Below are 19,404 nucleotides of genomic sequence, written 5' to 3'. Positions count from 1 at the left end.
AATCTTTGTTGGGCTTATAATTTCTAGATCCATTAGAAAGCATAAACCTTTTTTATAACTGTTTTCATTCCTTGTGTGCATTCTTAATAAACAGAGTAGATTTTTTAATAGATTCACAAACATTAGTATGAAGCCAACAAGTTACCACATTGGTGCAGGTGTCCCACTGAGTTGCATTGGTTTCATCCTCAATGCTCCTTGTTACAGCGCCTTTGACAAATTCGAGCTTTCTTTTGGATGAGAGTTGTATCTCAAATGACCTCCTCCGTGTTCTATAGTTAGCAACACCTTGTAACTTAGCCACACTAATAGAGAGAGGTCCATCAGATGATGAAGGAACAATGGATTCTGCATATCTAAAATTGTAAACCTCGATCCAATAGCTACTGAAGGTGTTATCACTCATATTCACTCACTTGCAGCTATAAAGATGGAAACTCCGAGGTGATTTCTTACAAATAACTTACTCTTACAAACTTCACTCTGATTCTGATGTTCTGAACTCCTACAGCTCGGATACCATATAAACTTTCATCAATGAATGTAGAAAGTTGCAGAATTTGTTTTGAGAAAAGAGAGGAAGAGAAAGATTGAAACTTGTAGCTCGAGTATTTTTGTTATTCAACTTGACTGCTGCCCTTACACCATTTGCCTTAAATACCACAATGCCAATCATATGTGGTGGCTAACCTAGTACTATAAACGACCAAAGTAACTTTGCTTACAAGGCAGAAAAATACAACAACAAATTAGCCAAAAGAAAAGACATTACAAAGGCCTTACATTGAAAATGGGCTTGCTTCTGAGGCTGAACTTCTTAATAGCGGAGTTATGCATACTATTACCAAATAGCTAACTTTGGCATTATACCTCTTTTGAGCTTGTAAGTGGATCTTAATGTCCTCCCTTTATTGGGTTTTCCAAATCCATTTTTTTATTCTACCAAATTTATAGAAAATTTGCCTATTTGGTGTATTGTGATCTTTGTGAACTTGATTTGGGTTCATTTCAGCCTAAATTTTATCCAGCAAAAGAAGAACAAATGGTGGGCTTAAGTCCCATAGTTTTTACTCTTCACAATGAATTAGTTTTTCACGTATAATTCTCGTGTGATGAGTACAGTTAATTCTTCCTTGTTGATTATTATTGCGGTCCATCATTGGTTTGCTTGATGAATTATATTTGGCGAAATGTGATTGTATTTTTTGGTTGATTATCTTGGAGATGATTCTTGTCCGTTTTGATATGCTACTTGGATTCTATAATTTGTAGTTGGCCCATATATATTAACGGCAAAATAAAGATGTTTAGTTAGGTTATATTAAGGCATTAGGCTAGGCACTGTGATTCGAATAATCATTTCCAGTTATTTGTCACAGGTTTGTTCAGATTACATTTTATTATTTTTTTGATATCTAACGCAAATTTTAACCAAAAAGGGGATGTAGCTCAAATGGTAGAGCGCTCGCTTTGCATGCGAGAGGCACGGGGTTCGATCCCCCGCATCTCCATCTTTTTTTAGATTCCCTTTTTTTTTAAAATCACAGGAGTGAACATACTTTTGTGCTTAAGGACAAACAAACAGTTCGACTGACAGTAGCATACTTGTACATAGAGTCGTAGTTTAAGATTATTAAGCAAATGAAGTAATTCATATGCCACGAGAAAGACGGTTTCTCCTGAGAAAAAGCTTAGGACAAACAATCCCATCGCCATACAATTGGACTAGTTAATTTGATGGTGAATCCGATTAGGCAAAGCATTTCTTTAATTTCCCATCATGTACCACATTAGGAAATCTAATCATAAACTCTTACTATACTTGGAAATCCTACAAATTTGTCCAGACATCCAAAAATAACTCAGGTACATGTGATTAACAATTCTGGATAAGTATATTATAAATTTTGTCATACATTAGATCCCCTTTCAGGCTTTCACCAAAGTGGCCAAACGAAAGAAACCTGATTGGAGATTATGATTTTCCATTGATTTAGCTTCTGGACTAGGTATATCCGTATATCAATGACAACTTCAAAAACAGCAAGCCAGAGTTCAATTAACAACTAAGCATTCAGTAATTCTGTTTAAACCGAAATCAACTAGAATTTATAACTTGAGAAAGAAAAAAAGAAAAACTTCCCTGCAGAAGACTCATGCAGTTGTGCCAGTGATTTCATTTCTGGAATTTAAGGGTACACAATACAATAGTGTGATCAGTTAAATAAGGTTTACACAAAGTTTACAGAACTTGTAACTTTAAAAAGACCTTTTGGAACCTCGGAATTGAAAGGACTTAAACTCTGTGTTTTGTGATTCTCTCCCTAAGTTCACCCTTATTAGCACCAATAAGCCTGTCAACTTCTTTCCCCTTCCTAAAAAACACGAAGGTTGGCATCGCATCAACCCCGAATTCACTAGCAACATCCTGCAACAAATTAGGGGTTGTATGAATATAAAAACTCTTTAGCAATTCAGAAGAAAGAACATTGTTTAGGAATGTGTAGTAATACCGCAAGCTCATCCACATCGATTTTCACAAATTCGATATCTCTATACTTTGTCGAGAAATCTTTGACAATCGGCTCCATGTATTGACATGGTCCACACCATGAAGCTGAGAAGTCGACCACCATCTATCGTTTTCCAAAAAGAACAGAAACTTTGCTCAAAATTTAAGAAAAACTAGAGCATATAATGAAGCAGCTACAAAATCAAAGGATTATAGTAAGCATAACTTACGAGTTTGGCAGAATGTTTTGAGGATTCTAAATGAGAGTTCCATTGATCTGTCGAATGAATTTCGATGACTGCTGGTGGAATGCCACGAGAAAGACGGATTCCCATTTCAAGAAGCAGATGGAAGCTAAGTTTGGAAGTCTGTATTGCTTGCTGAATTATCAGCTTAAAGAAGGAACTTATATAATAGGTAAATTTGATTATGATCATTGTAGATTCCCCTTCTGCAACCTGGTATCAGATGCTTTCATTTCTGAAGTTGACATATATAATAGTTTAAGATGAAAGAGAGTTGAAATGTTGGTTTGGAATATATGTACTTACTTCTGAATGAAATCAATCACTGGAAAGAATATAACCTTGCTGTTAGTCATGAAATAGGGTCTTCTGACCGGGAAAACTCAGAAAATTCTACTGATGTTATGAGTAATTGAGTAGGGTAATACCGAGAAATTAAAACAAAAAGAATTGTTAAGTGCACATAAGTCATAAGCTTATAGCATACTCTATCAAATGATGCCCTTGAAGAAAAAAAAAATTCAGTTGAGGCATCTTTGAAAAACTTTAAAAGGCCAACCCACTCTTGTTTACTTAGAATCCACTTTGAAGCTTAGAAATTTGTTTACTCAAATCATGGATAATAAGCCATATTAGAATCGTAAATAAAGTTTAATATTGACACATGCTACTATTATAATTTTAAATCTCATCTGAAGAATCTATTCCATGTAGTATTTGTTTTGGGTGCAAGGCACAAAAGGACAAAAGACGTGAACAAGTTAACCGCGTGCTTGAACTAAAAACATGCAACTTGGTACAACGTAAATATAACATCCACTTCTAAGTCAAAGCGATGCATCTATTAAGAAACGGAGGAAGTACTGCATAGAGTCGTAGATGATTGGAATTTCAATATTCTTTCTTTAACTCCGCAATAGTAAACTTAGGAAGCACGCCAATTCTTTTGATTGTCAAATTCAGAATGCAAGTTTTTAGTTTTAACAAAATGCACAAGATATATTATCAACCAGCAAATAAAGGCTATATTAGAAGGTTTAGTGAAAAACCAACCCATTCACAGAACTTTTGGTGAATTCATAAATAGACCTACAAATGCAGTAATGCTACTACGCCTATTGCACAGCAAAAACATCACCAGAACCCACCAACAACGAGCCACTAACCAAAATACATTCCATTTTGCTCATGTTACGATGCAACCCCCATATTTGCTTGAGTGTGGTTGCCTTCGGCTGCAGATGGAGAGTTGTGGTACGTGTTCCCACCATTACCACCAGCTCCTCCTCCCCTGCCACCTCTTTTAGCGTAGTAGTTTCTAGGGATGTAATTGTCGTAATACTGACCGCGCCCATTCTGGTAAGGTCCACCTCCCCTACCAGTACCCCTGCCTCCTCGGCCATTAGGGTAACCTCTACGACCACCACCACGGCCACCTCTTGAACCTCGTCTAGGAAAGTACTGCTGCTCCTTGAAGTCTGCATTTCTATAGCCATGCTCTTCTTCAGCCTGTAATTGTTCTTGTTCTGTTTGAGCTGAGACTGCTTCTGGGGGATTTTCTCCTTCTAAGTCATCCTAAAAACCAAAAAACCAAATATTATATCCTCTGAATACAGTGAAACAGAAACAACTAGGACTTGCTAAGCCAAAAAAATATACCTTTTGAAATTCCTCGGCACCACCAATTTGTTGTTCCCCTGTTTCATATCCTTCATAATTAGCCAAATTCTCCTCCTGTGATTGTTCAACAGAAAAAGGTCAGAAAAGCTAAATATGAAAAGCTTGTGCGTATAACATTTCTGTCAACATAACCTCATCTGCCTTTCGCTTCCCCACCCCCCTTTTCCAAAATAAATGCCAGGCTACTAACGTCAGATTTTTTTTGGGAGACACAAGGAGTGCTCCAACATTAACCACATATGTGAAACAAACTAGTGGTACTGAAACTGAAATATCAAGTCATACACCTGCTTAAACATCCCCAAACCCAACATAGATGTGCCAATACCCTGAAACTCTTGATTAAAAAAAGCAAGTCCTGATAAATTTTTAGGTACAATCTAGAACACAAATGCAGCTAGTCAGGAATAAAAATACATAATGCAAGCAACCTCACTTCTACTGGTACCCTGAATCCTTTACCCCCAAGCATATCAACCCCCAAACCTTCACCCCAAAAAAGGAAATAACGGAAGAAACATCTTTTTACCAGTAATCCTGTTAGCTGAACATGAAAGACATTTCCTACCTATGCCTATAAAGTAGTCCCCAAATATGGCTCGTATGCCTGATTCCACAAGGTAAGACTAACCATTAGTTAACTACTCAAGGACAACTAGCAATGTCAACCATGCTGATCATAAGATTAAAAGGCCAAGGAACCAATACCAAACTAGCCGTGCTTAGTTTTCCTGCTCCTAGCTTACCCTTACTGACAGGCATTTCCTATCTGTCTATAAAGCAGTCCCCTAATACGGCTAATATGCCTAATTCCAGAAGGCAAAAATCAAGACTAACCACTAGTTAACTACTCAGGGACAACTAGCAATAACAACAATGCTGATCATAAGGTTAAAAGACCAAGGAACCAATACCAAACTAGCCGTGTTTAGTTTTCCTGCTCCGAGACAATACTTGCTTCAAAAGAAATATTTCACCTATCTCACAATTATCAGCACCAGTACAATCTACATAGTCTCCTCTCAACAAAAGAAATATTTTGACAGCTGGCATTGGCATTTGCAGCCAGCTTCTAGAAACTGTATTCATCTTGAGAAGGCAATGACTATCCAACAAAGATGTAGATCTCTATCTCTACCCATAATTTATATCATTCAGAATTCACTACATTAGTAGCCAAAAACAGTCTACATGCTAGAACAAATAATTACACAAAATAACAGAAGGATTGTGGCATACTTGTGACGTGATGATCGGCTTTCATTAGTAGTTGACTACTGGTATGTCAGTTATCCCAACAAAACTCAGATAAATAACAAGTCTCCTCTACGACTATGAAAATAAGTCCTTGATTGCTAGTACACTGATAGGATTTTCCAAATCCCCGAATCTTAACCCAATAAAAACTTCCCTTTTCTGGATTATTTAAACCAAAAACTTATCAGAACAGGCAGTGGCTCATTTCTGATCTTTTCTTAACCTACCTAAACTTATCATAACATTTCCTACGTTCTCTCTTAGTTGACGCAACTTGACTTTTAACACTACTAGTTGTTGGACGGCCCGCTAACGTATAATATCCGTGTAAACAATCCTCTACGACTATGAAAATAAGTCCTTGATTGCTAGTACACCAGTAGGATTTTCCAAATCCCCGAATCTTAACCCAATAAAAACTTTCCTTTCCTGGATTATTTAAACCTAAAACTTATCAGAACTAGTAGTGGCTCATTTCTGATCTTTTCTTAACCTACCTAAACTTATCATAACATTTCCTACGTTCTCTCTTAGTTGACACAATTGACTTTTAACACTACTAGTTGTTGGATGGTCCGCTAACGTATAATACCCGTGTAAATAATCTGTCCCCCAAGTTACATGGATTATTTACACGGGTATTATATGTTCATTATTCGTTCAACTATTTTTGCTTCAATTATCTTTCCCGTTTTGTTCATTGATTTATTGTATGAAGAATGCTCAATAGTAATGAAATCAACATGAGCCCCCTAAACAGAGGTAGATCCATCCGCTTGGCTAGCCATAGATATGGCCCTTTCTTTCCAGTCCAAACATTCTAGGCTAGTCTTCCATGACAGGCATACTCAAACTGTTTGGAGCGGTGGATTGGTAATCACTTTCCTTAGTCCCGGATTCGATCAGCGCATACCCTAGGAAACCACATAGGATTGACTTTCTTCACCTTCTAGCCCATGCTTTATAGACAATCTCATAGCTCTGGCTAATAGATCTTCTAGCTTCATCGTACTTGACATTGTACTTGGCAGGAAGATGAAGCTTGACATTGCACTTGGCAGGAAAATTCCTGATTATTAATATGAATGGGCAAACATATTCTGATGTTATATATGGCATGGTGTATTTGGATGGGAATTGAGGGAGGAAGAAAAGGGGTTACGTTGTTGGTAGAGGAAAAGAGGAATAGGCACCAGTATTTATAGGATAGAAGTATTTATAGGATAGAAGTGTGAGGAATAGACACCGGTATTTATAGCAAAGAAATTATGGAGGAATGGACACCAGAAAAAGAGGCCTTTAAAATTGTTGAGTTGCCTTTAAATTGGCCTCTACCAGCCGTTTGAAGGGGGAAAAGGAAACTGAACGGAGAGAAGTAATCAAGTAAATAGGGAAGACGAAATGGCACAACGGTTTTGGAGTGTTTTGATTATGCAATTAAATGACATCGTTTCACATGCCCATCACTTATTTCCCATTGGTCAAATCAGCTCCAATAGGTGCATTGTCTCACGCGGAGGGCAAATAAAACGTATTCAAACGACCTACTGTATGGTCCAAGAGGTGCACTGTCTCAAGCGGAGCAAATAAAATGTGTTCGAACAACCTATTGTACGTTAAATTAGATAATCCGTTTAATATATTAAATTCTTAAGACTACTGATGATTTCGTTAGTTTGAACCATCACCGGTTAAGCAAGGCAGAATTATAGAATAATCAGTTCTGCTAACTCCTAAAATTACAAATACTAACTCTTAGAACTATTTAGCGTTTGTAGCAAAAGGACTTCTAAAACTCCTCTTACAATTTATCACATTTTGAAACTTTTAATCAAAATAAATTCTTAGGAACTGGTGTCTATTCCTAACATTCCTATCTAAAACCCCTTTCCCTTTCCTTCCTCCCTCAAATAAAAATACCCCATGGCAGAAACAACTTCAAAGTATTTAGGAATCTTCCTGTCAAGTACGACGAAGCTGGAAGACATATTAGCCGGAGCTATGCGTGGCTGAGGGATTGTCTACAAAGCATGGGCTACAAGGTGAAGAAAGTCAATCTTATGTGGTCTACGGATGGTTTCCTAGGGTACGCGCTAATCGAATTCGGGACTAAGGAAAGTTATTACCAACCCATTGCTCATTTGGAGCGAAAGTTTGAGTATGTCTGTCGTGGGAGACCAGCCTGGAACGTTTGGACTGAAAAGAAAGGGCCATATCTATTTTCTGCAAAACTCTTTGAGACAATGGCCTAACTATTACTAGCCCTTAGCGTGTTAAAAAAAGTTACAGTAATAACCCATATATCCATGTTTTTGTAAAATACCTTCTTCCCATTTGGCAGCGATGAGATTAATAAAATAACCACAATCAAATCAAACTCACACACACAACCTATGACACTAGATTATCAAACACTAACTCTAATCATAGAATTCTCTCAAGCACAAACAAAAACATTATTTGCTTTCTGATTCCTTTGGTAGCTCTAGTGAGTACGGGGTGTGTACTAATTTTACATGTTCTGGATATCCTCAATTCGGCAATATATCATCCACATTGGTTGAACATATCACATCAAAAGAATCAAAAAATATTATTAGTTAATTACCGAATCCGGGTATTGCTCAGCAGATCCCTCTATTTGCACCGGCACTTCAACGGGCACCATAGACTCGTGCATCGGAACCTGAAAAGACCCAAAATTCCCAACTGCAGCTGCAGCCGCAACCTCCCCCGGCCCCTTCATCTGCGGTGTAGCAGTGAAGTAATCGGAAGCAATAATCTTTTTCAATTTCTCCCTCAATCCAGCATCTGGACCAATTAAAAAACATTATCAAACTTCAATTTCTCATAAAATTAAATTAATGAATCAAATTGAAAATTAAACCCGGCAATTACATGTAATACTCGCTTGATGATCGATAGGCTGGTCAGAGTTGGAAAGCCAGAGCTTAGCATGGTGAATGCACCTCTCCAACGCATTCTGATGTGACAAAGACGAATTCACCGGACGAGATATCATCAGCCCTTGCAACGCCGAAATCAAATCCAAATCGCGCTCGACAAGTAGATCAGTAGCATCATCAGTAACATAATCGTAAGTCAAGCAGCAACCACGCTCATGAGTACGAGTCAACATCAATGAAGTGAAGTCACTCTGAGGTTTCACATCGAACAAGCTCCCAAAATACATCAAATCCAGCAGATCCTTCACAGCAACATCTTCATCGTTGTTACAAATTTCATCGTTATTCTCCGATGAAGGTTGTTGTTCCTCCGCTGAAGAAGGCGGAGGTGTGGAGGAGAGAGCAATGGAGTGTTCTTCTTCAACGGCGGAGGAGAGAGGAGCGCGAAGCTTCTCAAACTCATCGATGAGAGCGACAACGGAGGATTTAGAGCGGAGAACGTCCTGTTGTTCTTTGTTGAGGGTTTTGCCTTGAGAAACAGAGTCTTCCATTTGAGCGATACGGTTAAGTTTCTTGCGGAGAGCGCGGATGCGTTTGCTGATTACGCTGAGGACGGGACCCTCGGCGGCGGCGGGGTCAGAGGAGATTGATGTCGCCGCCATTAGAAGAGGTGGAGACGGTGGTGGTCGGCGGGAGGGGGAGAGAGAGTTTTAGGGTTTGCCCTCGGGAGGTAGCGGCGTTGCGGGGGGTTTGATGGTAGTGGAAATGAGAGGGGGGAGGGATACGGATGGCCTCACTAGTGAGATTTTATAAAGAAAGAATGAGGATTATTTTTAAATAAGACAATGCCAAATAGAAATGGACTTGGGTTTTAAATTGTTGACGTTTTATTGACAAGTCTTTAGATACTCTCATGAGTAGTCTTATCCCTCACAAAGTCACAATAGCTGTCAAAACAGATCATCAGGTCGAATCATTTCGGATCTCGGGTCATGATCAGATCGGGTAACTTTATCATTCGGGTGCAAGTTGAGTTTGGTCGGGTTTGTTTTCGGTCGGTCATGTCGGGTGTATTTCCATTTCAGGTACAAGCCGGGTTCGGATCGGGTACAATTTCGGGTTTTGGTCTTATATAGTTGGGTTTGTAGTAGTTAATCTCGGGTTTGAGTCAAGTTCAGATCGGATAATTTTCGAGTGGGTTAAAATTCAGGTCGGGTACACTCTCGGACACGGGTTAGGATTGCGTCAATAACTAATTTGGTCATCACAAAATATTCAAGTGTAAAATATATTTACTGCACAGGTCGAGTCACTAACAGGTTATGTGGTAAAAATCAGGTCAAGGTCATTGTCGGCTATCGAATCGGATTTGGATCGTTGTTCAGTCGGGTCAGTTCGATTATCGGTCATCTTTCGGTTGGGTCGGGTTCGGGTCATACAACATCGGGTTAAAATCGGTTATCGGTTTTTTCGGGTCGGGTTCAGGTCGGATTTCGGGTTACCTTTTTTACCAAAATTTCGAGTCATGGTGGGTTACGGGTTTGGTATGTACATGTCGGGTTTTCGGGTCGGGTTTTCGGGTCGGGTAATGTTCGCCCCACTTTGACCAACATATAGTTTTAGACAATTTAATTTATTTACTCCGTATTAACTAGTTTTGAAGCCTGTGCGATGCACGGGTTTCGGTTTATTTTTTCTTTTTAGTAACGGTTTCGTATTTATGTTAGATTAAGTTAAAATGAATTGCTCATAATTGATAAATTTATCATAATGGGATTAATGGGTTATGGCCAAAAATCCCAAAATACTGGTCCAATTTGTAAAAAACTTGTCTTATTCTTACATGAGATCGTCTGGGTGAGGTAATAATTTATTGACATTGAGATTATGATTCTCATGAAGGTCGTCCACATTTAGTAGCCGTGCATAGCACAACTTGGTGTGAGGTCGCTTCCAATTGGTTTAACATAGTTGTATTGAGAAATCATAAGCAAGAGAACAACCACTGAAATCATAAAGTAAATATTAATTAGAGAACTATATACCTCTTCGTCGATGAGGACCGTGTCCAAACTAATTAAACTATTTTGTTTCCGGAAGTTCACTACATCAATCAAGCGCGAAACACGAACTTTTATTTTTCAATCGTTCCTAGTGGAATTTAAATCATGGATCAAGGATGTTTTATTTTTCAACCGTTTCTAGTGGAATTTAAATCATAGATTAAAGAAGTAGCCACTGATAACCAAAATTAAAAGTCAAAGATGTGATCGTGTATGGGTTATTGATCAATTTATAGGACTTAATCAATTATAAATTTGGATATGATTAGAACTTTCAATATCTATCTTGAAGAGTAACTTGAAATCATGATTTGATTAGACTCATATCTTGAAGAGTTACCGTGTATTAGTAAGTACATTGCGTTGATTAAAACTTTCATGATTTATATATACATTATCACTTAATTATTATTATTACTAGATTTTAGCCCGTGCGATGTACGGATTCTATTAAATTATTAAGTTAAAATCAAACTCTTATATATACCAATTCTATATATTAGATTAGATTAATTTTTTATTTTGGATTGTATTGCACGGAGAGTGTTTGGTTTTGGATGAAATTGTATATGCGTAATATTAATAATTAATTAATAAAAATATCTACGTGGCACACTCCACTTTTTTAATTCAAACTAATTTTGAAATCTTATTTTTTATTGGCTGAAACCATTGTATTTCCTACGTGGCACTCTAATGTTGGATTAATGTTTGATTTTATTAGTGTTTGATTTTGGATGAATTTTATTTTAGATTTAGTTTTTAATTATTAGAGTGTTTGATTTTAGATGGAGTTGTATGTATTAGTAATTACTTAATTAAAATTATCTACGTGGCACTCGATTTTTTTAATTCAAAAACAAATTAGAAATCTTATTTTTCATTGGCTGAAACCATTAGTAGTCCTAGGCGGCGCTCTAATATTTCAGCAAATATGCCTCCTTTATATATATATATATATATATATATATATATATATATATATATATATATATATATATATATATATATATATATATATATATATATATATATATATATATATATATATATATATATATATATATATATATATATATATATATATTAGATTATTATTATTAGTTAGTTAGTTTAAATAGTAAATTCTATATGCTACGTGGTAGTAATTGTATACTTTCTAAACTTTGAATTGTATACTTGATCTTTACTTTACATTAAATATTTAATAATACTACTACTGCACCTATTTGATAACCGTACATCATAAACTTCACCGTGTTTAAGGAGTGCACTCCTTATAGAATTACAACACTAATTAAAAGTGGAATCTAACTTAAAGTGGACTTAAAGTGGGATAACATAATTAAGATATCTATGTGGCATATAATATACACGTGACACCTAATTAATTATCTACGTGACACTTGATTTTTTTAATTCAAAAATAAATTAGAAATCTTATTTTTCATTGGCCGAAACTAATAGTAATCCTAGGTGGCACTCTAATATTTCAAGATTAAGAATTAATTAATAAAAATATTTATGTGGCGCCTAATTATTTATCTACGTGACACTCAGCTTTTTTTTATTCAAAATATTATTTTTCATTGGCCGAAATTATTAGATTTCTTACCTGGTGCTCTAATATTAGATTAGTGTTTGATTTTACATTGAATTTAGTTTAGATTACTGTTTGATTTTGGATGAGTTTTATTTTAGATTAGTGTTTGATTTTGGATGAATTTTATTTTAAATTTATTTTTTAATTATTAGAGTGTTTGATTTTGGATGGAGTTGTATATATTAGTAATTAACTAATTAAAATGTCTACATGGCACCTAATTAATTATCTACGTGGCACTTGATTTTTTTAATTCAAAAATAAATTGAAAATCTTATTTTTCATTGGCCGAACCAATAGTAATCCTACGTGGCGCTCTAATATTTCAGCAAATATGCCTCCTTTATATATATACACTAGCTTTTGAGCCCGTTCATAGAACGGGTGGTTGAATAGTGGTTGTTCAGATGTTTTTTGGAGTTTTAATTAGTGAGTACTTGTGATTTTTGGTAATACTCCCTCCATCCCAAATTAGTTGTTACACTTACCTTTGCACAAAGTTTTAGGTGATAAGTGGTTGTTTGGTTATCAATTGTTATTTTATTGAAAAAGTAGATGTGATAGGAGTTAGTGGGGTATTTTTTTAATTGAATGAGAGAGGGTGTGGGGACAAAAAAAAGTTAGTGGAGAGGGTGTGGGGACAAAAAAAAAGTTAGTTGAAAGAGAGATACAATATAATAATTGTGGGGTTATTCCTAATTTAGAAGTGTAACAACTAATCTGTGATGGACGAAAAAGGAATGTGTAACAACTAATCTGGGACGGAGTGAGTATATGAATTAAATAGAGGTGTAATTTGAAGGTTGGAAAAATATAAAAATTATATGTTGAATAAATAAAGAGGTGGAGTGGAATAGACTAATGAAGTAATGAGTATATTAGACTATTAATAACTTGATGTCGAATAGGAAAATTGAGTGGAAGAGGCATTAGAAGTTGTAAATCATAGAAACAATAAAGAAAAATTAAAATAAAACAAAACAAAATGATGGATGAAAGGAGAGATGCCACATGACTTCTAATAATGAGATGCCACATGACTTCTAATAATCTATGGTGTTGCTAGGTATATACTAGGTATAGATTAGATAGATTTATTAGATAGTAATTGACAGTGAACTATTTTTTTTTGTTAAAGGGGTTAATTATTTTATCGCCCCATATTACTCAAAACCGTCTTACTATTTTACCATATACCCTCCTTTATTTACCCCTAGTAGAGTTTTTTTTTGTCAAGAAAAATTTCGGAGACTTATACATTTTTAGCTTGTACGTACATGCTTATAATTTTTTTTAGCTTCGACTACGGTATACACTTATGCAGTTTAAACTCGTATTATGAACGAGCTTAAAATTCATAAATCTACGCAATGAACGACCTTGTTGATTTGCAGATTATTATGGATCGAATCAAAATCCTCCATCGATGAGGTGGGTTTTGAAGGGAGAGAATGTGATTTGGGGATGACTTTTGTGTTATTTGCGGCATTGAGTTGTGAAGGAGATTGAGTGATTTAGTTGTGAAGGAGATTGAGTGATTTGGAAAGGAAAATTACATTATATGGCCTGGTACTTGTAGCAAATTACGAACATGTGGTGCATCCGGGTGGTATGTAATACTTCCTTTGTTCTTATTTACATGACACAATGAGATTTTAGACACTATTCACACAAATACCTTTGACTTCCTAAACATAGTCGTTTGGGGTCTTATTAGATTCGCGTCAGTAAATATTATTTTAATATCAACTTTTTATAATTTTTTTCGATCCACAATTAGAGATATTAATGATTAAAATCGTGCATTAGCAAATGTGCCTAAATAATTGTGTCATTTAAAAAGAACGGAAGGAAGTATGCAGTAGTGTACCCCACCATCTATGTTGACACTTGACATAGGGTGGTGACCCCTGAGTTGCTCAGAAAATTCAATCGAAGTTTCAATGTGAAACTACAATTCGATTTCTATTTAATCATAAAATCATGAATCCTTCTTTCAAATCGAAAATTTCTTGTGGTGGATCCGAAGTTGAATCCCTGTCATCCTTCTTTCAATTCGAAAAACCACATCCATTTTCTCTCTCCTCTAGCATCGTCACCAGGTAACTTGTTCTTCACTACTCTTTAAATTTGATTTAAATTGAGGTTTTTATTTGTAAATTAATGGTAGAAATGTTGGAATTTTAAAGTGTTTGATCGAGTTAATCTTTGATATTTGAGTAAAAAAACTATGAATGTGGTGTTGTTTTACTTTGATGTTTGTTTGATTAGAAATTAAGCTAATGGTATTGTTATTGTTAATGTAATTTTGTTTTCACTTGGTTTGCTTGTCGATTTTGGGTTAATTCACATGATGTTTAAACGGTTGTTTTTATCGGAATGGTTTTCGGGAATGAAGATACGAGTTGTTTTGAAGATTGCTGAATAAAAGATGAACTATTGAAGTAGAATTTCAGAAAAATGAATTTAATCATGTTGTACATATTCAAAATTGGGACAGGGCGAAGTCATGATTTTTTAAAATTGGGGGCTAATAGTCGGATACTGCTAATACGCAGTTACTAAATGCAGTACAAAAAACGCTAAATGCAGAAATCTTTAATAACTTTAAAGATAATATAAAGACAAAAACACCTATTTAAATTTTAATAAAACTCCAAACCAAACAAAAAAAAAAAACCCTTTGCTTGCTTCAGTACACTGCTCGTAGCTATTACTTCTCATCCATCTTCTTCCTTGGGTTTTCACCTTTCGGACTTTATACATGCTCCCTTGTGGCTGTTGAAGGTATGTCGGCTAAGTTCAACAATTTCTGGTCGAATAGCTAGGGTGTCGGCTAAGTTTGTCGGAGGGCGGAAGAGGCTGCCGGTAACACCTTCCGGCAGTACTTATCTACTGTCGGTTAAAGCGTCCGGCGGTAGAAATAAACTAACGGATTGTTTTTCCGGCAGGTGGTTTAGGACGCTGCGTTATATGTCTGGAGGTATACTTAAGCTACTGGAATAACTCGTCGGAGTTACAGTTGGTCTGGTTTTTCTTACGCTCATTCGTTTTATAGTAAAACTCTGGTGAAAACGTTGGGCTAGAATATTAGGTGGAAGATGGAAACTGGAAAGAATATAGGGTTTACCTTCAAGAATATTGTCCTTTATGCGCAATTGAGAGTAAATTTCTCACAAACTTGAATACCGAAATCTGCTATTATCACTCAAGTTGTCAAGCATATCAGATTATCAGGTGTTCATCGTTGTTGTCCACCGATTCGTAGAGTAGGTGAATGTTAAACACTTTTTAAAGTTGTTAATTTACAAGTTATTAAATACAAGAGTGATTATAACTTTTGGCTGGGAATAGGATTAGATTAGAAAAAGGGCAATTTAGAAAAAATAATATTCAAATAGTATTAAGTTATCTGCATTTTGGTAAAATATTACCTGCAGGAGTTAAAAAAAATATTACTCATTCAAACTGGTTTACGGGATAAATTAATGTAGTGAAATTTTTTATTCTATTTAAACTATTCTTAAAATATTACAACTTTTTAACTAAAAAACTAAATTAACTTAGAAAGTTATAGAAATAATGGAATATTGGACTATTAACATTGTTTCAGGGTGATTTCGGTAATAAAATAGAAAAGTGCTAAACCAAAATTTAAAAAATTATTCAATTTCCGTACTATCTTAACCAGCGAAACACACCCAATACTATAGAACTTAATGAACCACTGAAGCGCACCGGCTGGTTGGGTGTATTTGGTTACAGACACGTGGTGTGTATAAAACATGTATTTGTTTTGTTGAAGGGAATGAAACAAGTATTTAACCATTTCCATGAGAATAGCTATGATATTTAATAATACATCATTAGTCACTTAAGGAATCCATTTCACTTTCTGCTGAAAATAGATGGAAATGTAATTAGATTGTTGAAATTGGGTTTATTGATGATATGCATAATAACTGAGAGAATGTTTGTTGAATTAGATATTTAGGTTCTCTATATAAGTTAATTAGGGTTCCTTTATTGTTGTGTATAGTGGTGTGAGACGTAGCGGAAGTGAAATAATCGAGAAATAATCGTAAAAAGAAATTAAAAAAAAAATAGATATTCCGTACAAGATTAATACGAGAAAAGTTCTCAAATCGAGGCAGAAAACCCATGGATGATGAGAGTACAAGACCCTAAATAATTAGGGTAAATGATAATATTACAACTATGTAAAATAGAAGAGTGAAATAGGAAGAAATCGAATATGTATGTATATTGATCGGAGGTGGATGTGTTTGGCAGGTGTTTTTTTTATGTACCAAAATGTTGCCCAACCCTTCTATTTATAGTGGATGTATGTCATTTAAAATAGGAGGCAAATAGCTTGATATTGCAAGTGATAACTTTCTAGAATTGTTGAGCATTTTCTGTAGATAATCTACCTAAGTGAAACAAGTTCGAACTCTCTGGAAAACAAAAGATAATATTTCCATCTCCAATAGCACATACACTAAATAGTTAATATGGATAAGTACCATCAAATATGGGCCTTGAAATTTGGGCCACAAACCCAAGTACTCTGTATTGAACTTGTTTAAGAGTGCATGAAGACTTGTTGAAACTCCTATTGTCCACATGTGAGTTGTCCCACGTTGGAGAAAGAGGAGAGGAAATACCACCTTATAAGCCTGTAGAGTCACTCCCACTATTGCCAATTGGTTTAGTGTGGAACCTCTATTGAACTTATAAGTGGTCCAAACTCTACTCATCCTCATGGGTTGCCCAGGCCCATTTCATCAGTTATCCGAATCTCTTAATTCCAACAATACTTCTTGCTAGGATTTGAGGGTCTTAACCACTGGATATATTTCGGTTTTTCTTAATTGTGTGAATCTTATTTCTAGTATAGAAGCTCTAAAATTTTGTTTTATTTGAAGGCCATTTCACAAATTTTGTCAACCTTACATGTGTGATTAATCCATCTTCGACCAGAAATGTCAACAAGACCTGTCTCATGCTGGGAAAAGGGACGTCTTATAGGAAGGGGCACATTCGGTTTGGTCTACGTGGGCATCAACAGGTTTGTTAAAAGAACTTCCATGTATTGCTTTGTTAGTCTGTTTTGTAGTTCTAGCCTTTTGAATTCTACCAACTCTATGCTGAATTCTTTGAATCTGTAATCCATTTTTCACCCCCCGTCCCTGAAGCCTGTTGAACCTTTCTGATCATTCATAATATACAATTTTTCCAGCTTGGTTTTCCTTATATTCTGCTCAACTCGTAGGTTTAACGTTTAATCTGACTTCTTAGAGTTTTTTTTTTTTCATCTGATGCTTCATTTCTTGATTTTCAGTGAAACTGGTGAGACGTGTGCGATGAAGGAAGTTACGTTCTCACATCAATTTAGACAAGTATGTCTTCAGTATGTTATGGTATGTTGAAACTTATCGGAAAAAAAAACAATGAAAAATCCTATATGATTGTTGAAAATTTCACCGGTTAACAAAATAGTTTCTTGCACTTTTTATTTACTGAAAATTAGACCGGTCTCTAACCCTTAATATTTGTGTGAGTTATGCCCTGTTCTTCTTCCCCGTTAGGTTTCATTTTGTGGTTGTTGATACCATGGCAGGAAATCACTCTGCTGAGCCGCTTAAGACATCCAAATATTGTGCACTACCGTGATTCTGAGATAGTAAGGCATTCTGTGCTTTTTTTAAAGATGTTGCTAAAAGTGTGTTTCTGCTCGAAATCATTTCAAGAGTATTTGTGCTTATTTTTAATATTTGGCTAAGCTATCATTATGTTCTGTATTAACAATCTATGAGGCTCCAACCTTTTGTAGGTTAACAACAATCTGTACATATGTTTAGAATATGTCTCTGGTGGTTCTATTTGTAAAATTCTCCGGGAGAACGGTGAGCTTGGCGAATCAGCTATCCGTAGCTATACACAGCAAATATTGTCAGGACTTGCATATTTGCACTCTGAAAACACTGCTCACAGGTTAATTAATGTTGCTAAAAGTTGTTGCCTTTATTAGCTTGTACTTCCTTGGTTATGTCAAATTTGTATAAGCTTTCTCTCATTTGTGTATTATGTCGATGACTCGATGGTATGTATGGTGTTGTGCAGTGACATTAGAGGAGCCAATATACTTGTGGACCCAAGTGGGCAGGTTAAACTGGCGGATTTTGGCATAGCGAAGCATGTAAGTAGTCACCACTGTCCACATTTCCTTTAACTTCTTTCTTGTGTGAATACTTGTATAATTCTATTGTACATGTGTTATCTGTACATAAACTATAGAGTAGAAGAACTTATTTGACAATCTTGCAGATCCGTGGGCAGTTACATCCAATCTCTTTCAGAGGAAATGCATACTGGATGGCACCTGAGGTTAGCACACTTGCGCTTTTGCTTTGGTGTTTTATTTGAGCTTGGCTTTCCAGATCAGTCATCAGTATTAATTTGAGTTGTTCAGGTAATTAGAGACTCAAACGGGTGTAACCTTGCTGCTGATATATGGAGTCTAGGGTGTACTGTAATAGAGATGGCAACTACACAGCCTCCGTGGAGTCAATATGAACAGGTGAGTGGTTTCAGGTGTTAAATGTATAATCGATGTTTCATCTCTGAACTATTATGATCTTGTTCATAATACCTCCCGTCCTATAACGAATGAGACACAAGTTCTTGTGCATGGCTTTCTTAATTTATGAGTTTAATTGTCGTTCTTGTTTTGGGTTGTTGTGAAGGTTGCAGCTGTCTTCAAAATTGCGACCAGCAACGAACTTCCTGTAGTCCCTGATAATCTCTCAGAGGAAGGAAAGGACTTTGTTCAGCAATGTTTGCAGCGAAACCCTCAAGATCGCCCTACTGCTATTCAGCTGTTGGGACATCCTTTTCTCAGAAATGCAGCTTCTTCATCTTCTGAAAGTTTCTTGATAAATTTAGATCCACACTAATTTGGAATAACTTTGGCATATTTATTTGATAATGTCAGATTAATACTTCCTTTTTGTCCTACCAAGTTATTGAAGATGATTTAATGAGAAATGAAACGACAGAGTACTTCATATTATACTTTTTATTTTTATTACTCCCTCTGCTAAACTAAGGGGATAGACGGAGTTGACTAAATAAT

The 19,404-nt window shown here is 35.7% G+C and overlaps 3 protein-coding genes and 1 non-coding gene across 9 annotated transcripts; 2 read left to right on the top strand and 2 right to left on the bottom strand.

Moving 5' to 3' along the window:
- The first annotated feature begins 1,438 nt into the window (after positions 1-1,438).
- Positions 1,439-1,511, top strand: TRNAA-UGC (transfer RNA alanine (anticodon UGC)). The gene has a single exon. It is a non-coding gene; the product is annotated as a tRNA-Ala (tRNA).
- A 617-nt stretch (positions 1,512-2,128) lies between these two features.
- LOC110784447 (thioredoxin H-type) lies at positions 2,129-3,119 on the bottom strand. 2 transcript variants are annotated; one of them, XM_056843887.1, is made up of 4 exons: positions 2,743-3,119; positions 2,514-2,636; positions 2,280-2,428; positions 2,129-2,182 (listed from the first exon to the last, which is right to left on the bottom strand). In XM_056843887.1, exons 1-3 carry the CDS (start codon positions 2,947-2,949, stop codon positions 2,297-2,299), a joined length of 462 nt encoding a protein of 153 aa, XP_056699865.1. In that variant the 5' UTR covers positions 2,950-3,119; the 3' UTR covers positions 2,129-2,182; positions 2,280-2,296. The 2 variants fall into 2 exon arrangements, with proteins under 2 accessions (XP_056699865.1, XP_021844594.2); XM_021988902.2 differs by having other exon boundaries at positions 2,129-2,428; positions 2,743-3,115.
- Positions 3,120-3,757: 638 nt separating this feature from the next.
- LOC110784505 (uncharacterized) lies at positions 3,758-9,455 on the bottom strand. The gene is made up of 4 exons (XM_021988969.2): positions 8,593-9,455; positions 8,303-8,505; positions 4,417-4,491; positions 3,758-4,332 (listed from the first exon to the last, which is right to left on the bottom strand). The coding sequence occupies exons 1-4, from the start codon at positions 9,260-9,262 to the stop codon at positions 3,949-3,951; spliced, it is 1,332 nt and encodes a 443-aa protein (XP_021844661.2). The 5' UTR covers positions 9,263-9,455; the 3' UTR covers positions 3,758-3,948.
- A 4,727-nt stretch (positions 9,456-14,182) lies between these two features.
- On the top strand, positions 14,183-19,341 carry LOC110784504 (mitogen-activated protein kinase kinase kinase YODA). 5 transcript variants are annotated; one of them, XM_021988966.2, is made up of 10 exons: positions 14,183-14,368; positions 15,218-15,249; positions 17,250-17,337; positions 17,611-17,668; positions 17,890-17,952; positions 18,103-18,263; positions 18,393-18,468; positions 18,597-18,656; positions 18,742-18,849; positions 19,016-19,341. In XM_021988966.2, exons 1-10 carry the CDS (start codon positions 14,250-14,252, stop codon positions 19,223-19,225), a joined length of 975 nt encoding a protein of 324 aa, XP_021844658.1. In that variant the 5' UTR covers positions 14,183-14,249; the 3' UTR covers positions 19,226-19,341. The 5 variants fall into 5 exon arrangements, with proteins under 5 accessions (XP_021844658.1, XP_021844657.1, XP_056699856.1 ...); XM_021988965.2 differs by having other exon boundaries at positions 14,184-14,368; positions 17,611-17,689; XM_056843878.1 differs by lacking the exon at positions 15,218-15,249 and having other exon boundaries at positions 14,228-14,368; positions 17,611-17,689.
- Positions 19,342-19,404: the final 63 nt, after the last annotated feature.

Source organism: Spinacia oleracea, chromosome 1 (genome assembly GCF_020520425.1).
Source record: "Spinacia oleracea cultivar Varoflay chromosome 1, BTI_SOV_V1, whole genome shotgun sequence".
Taxonomy (NCBI): Eukaryota; Viridiplantae; Streptophyta; class Magnoliopsida; order Caryophyllales; family Amaranthaceae; genus Spinacia; species Spinacia oleracea.
This window is presented reverse-complemented; position numbering and strand designations above follow the sequence as displayed.

Excerpts from the sequence above, each read along its gene's own strand:
- LOC110784447 (XM_056843887.1), bottom strand. The coding sequence starts at position 2,949 with ATGATCATAATCAAATTTACCTATTATATAAGTTCCTTCTTTAAGCTG. Across the intron at positions 2,637-2,742 it reads CAAAACATTCTGCCAAACTC|ATGGTGGTCGACTTCTCAGC; the intron begins GTAAGTTATGCT and ends GGAAAACGATAG. Across the intron at positions 2,429-2,513 it reads TCGATGTGGATGAGCTTGCG|GATGTTGCTAGTGAATTCGG; the intron begins GTATTACTACAC and ends AATTTGTTGCAG.
- LOC110784505 (XM_021988969.2), bottom strand. The coding sequence starts at position 9,262 with ATGGCGGCGACATCAATCTCCTCTGACCCCGCCGCCGCCGAGGGTCCC. Across the intron at positions 8,506-8,592 it reads TCATCAAGCGAGTATTACAT|ATGCTGGATTGAGGGAGAAA; the intron begins GTAATTGCCGGG and ends TAATTGGTCCAG. Across the intron at positions 4,333-4,416 it reads GTGCCGAGGAATTTCAAAAG|GATGACTTAGAAGGAGAAAA; the intron begins GTATATTTTTTT and ends TTTGGTTTTTAG.
- LOC110784504 (XM_021988965.2), top strand. The coding sequence starts at position 14,250 with ATGAATCCTTCTTTCAAATCGAAAATTTCTTGTGGTGGATCCGAAGTT. Across the intron at positions 15,250-17,249 it reads GCTGCGTTATATGTCTGGAG|AAATGTCAACAAGACCTGTC; the intron begins GTATACTTAAGC and ends ATCTTCGACCAG. Across the intron at positions 17,690-17,889 it reads TATGTCTTCAGTATGTTATG|GAAATCACTCTGCTGAGCCG; the intron begins GTATGTTGAAAC and ends ATACCATGGCAG.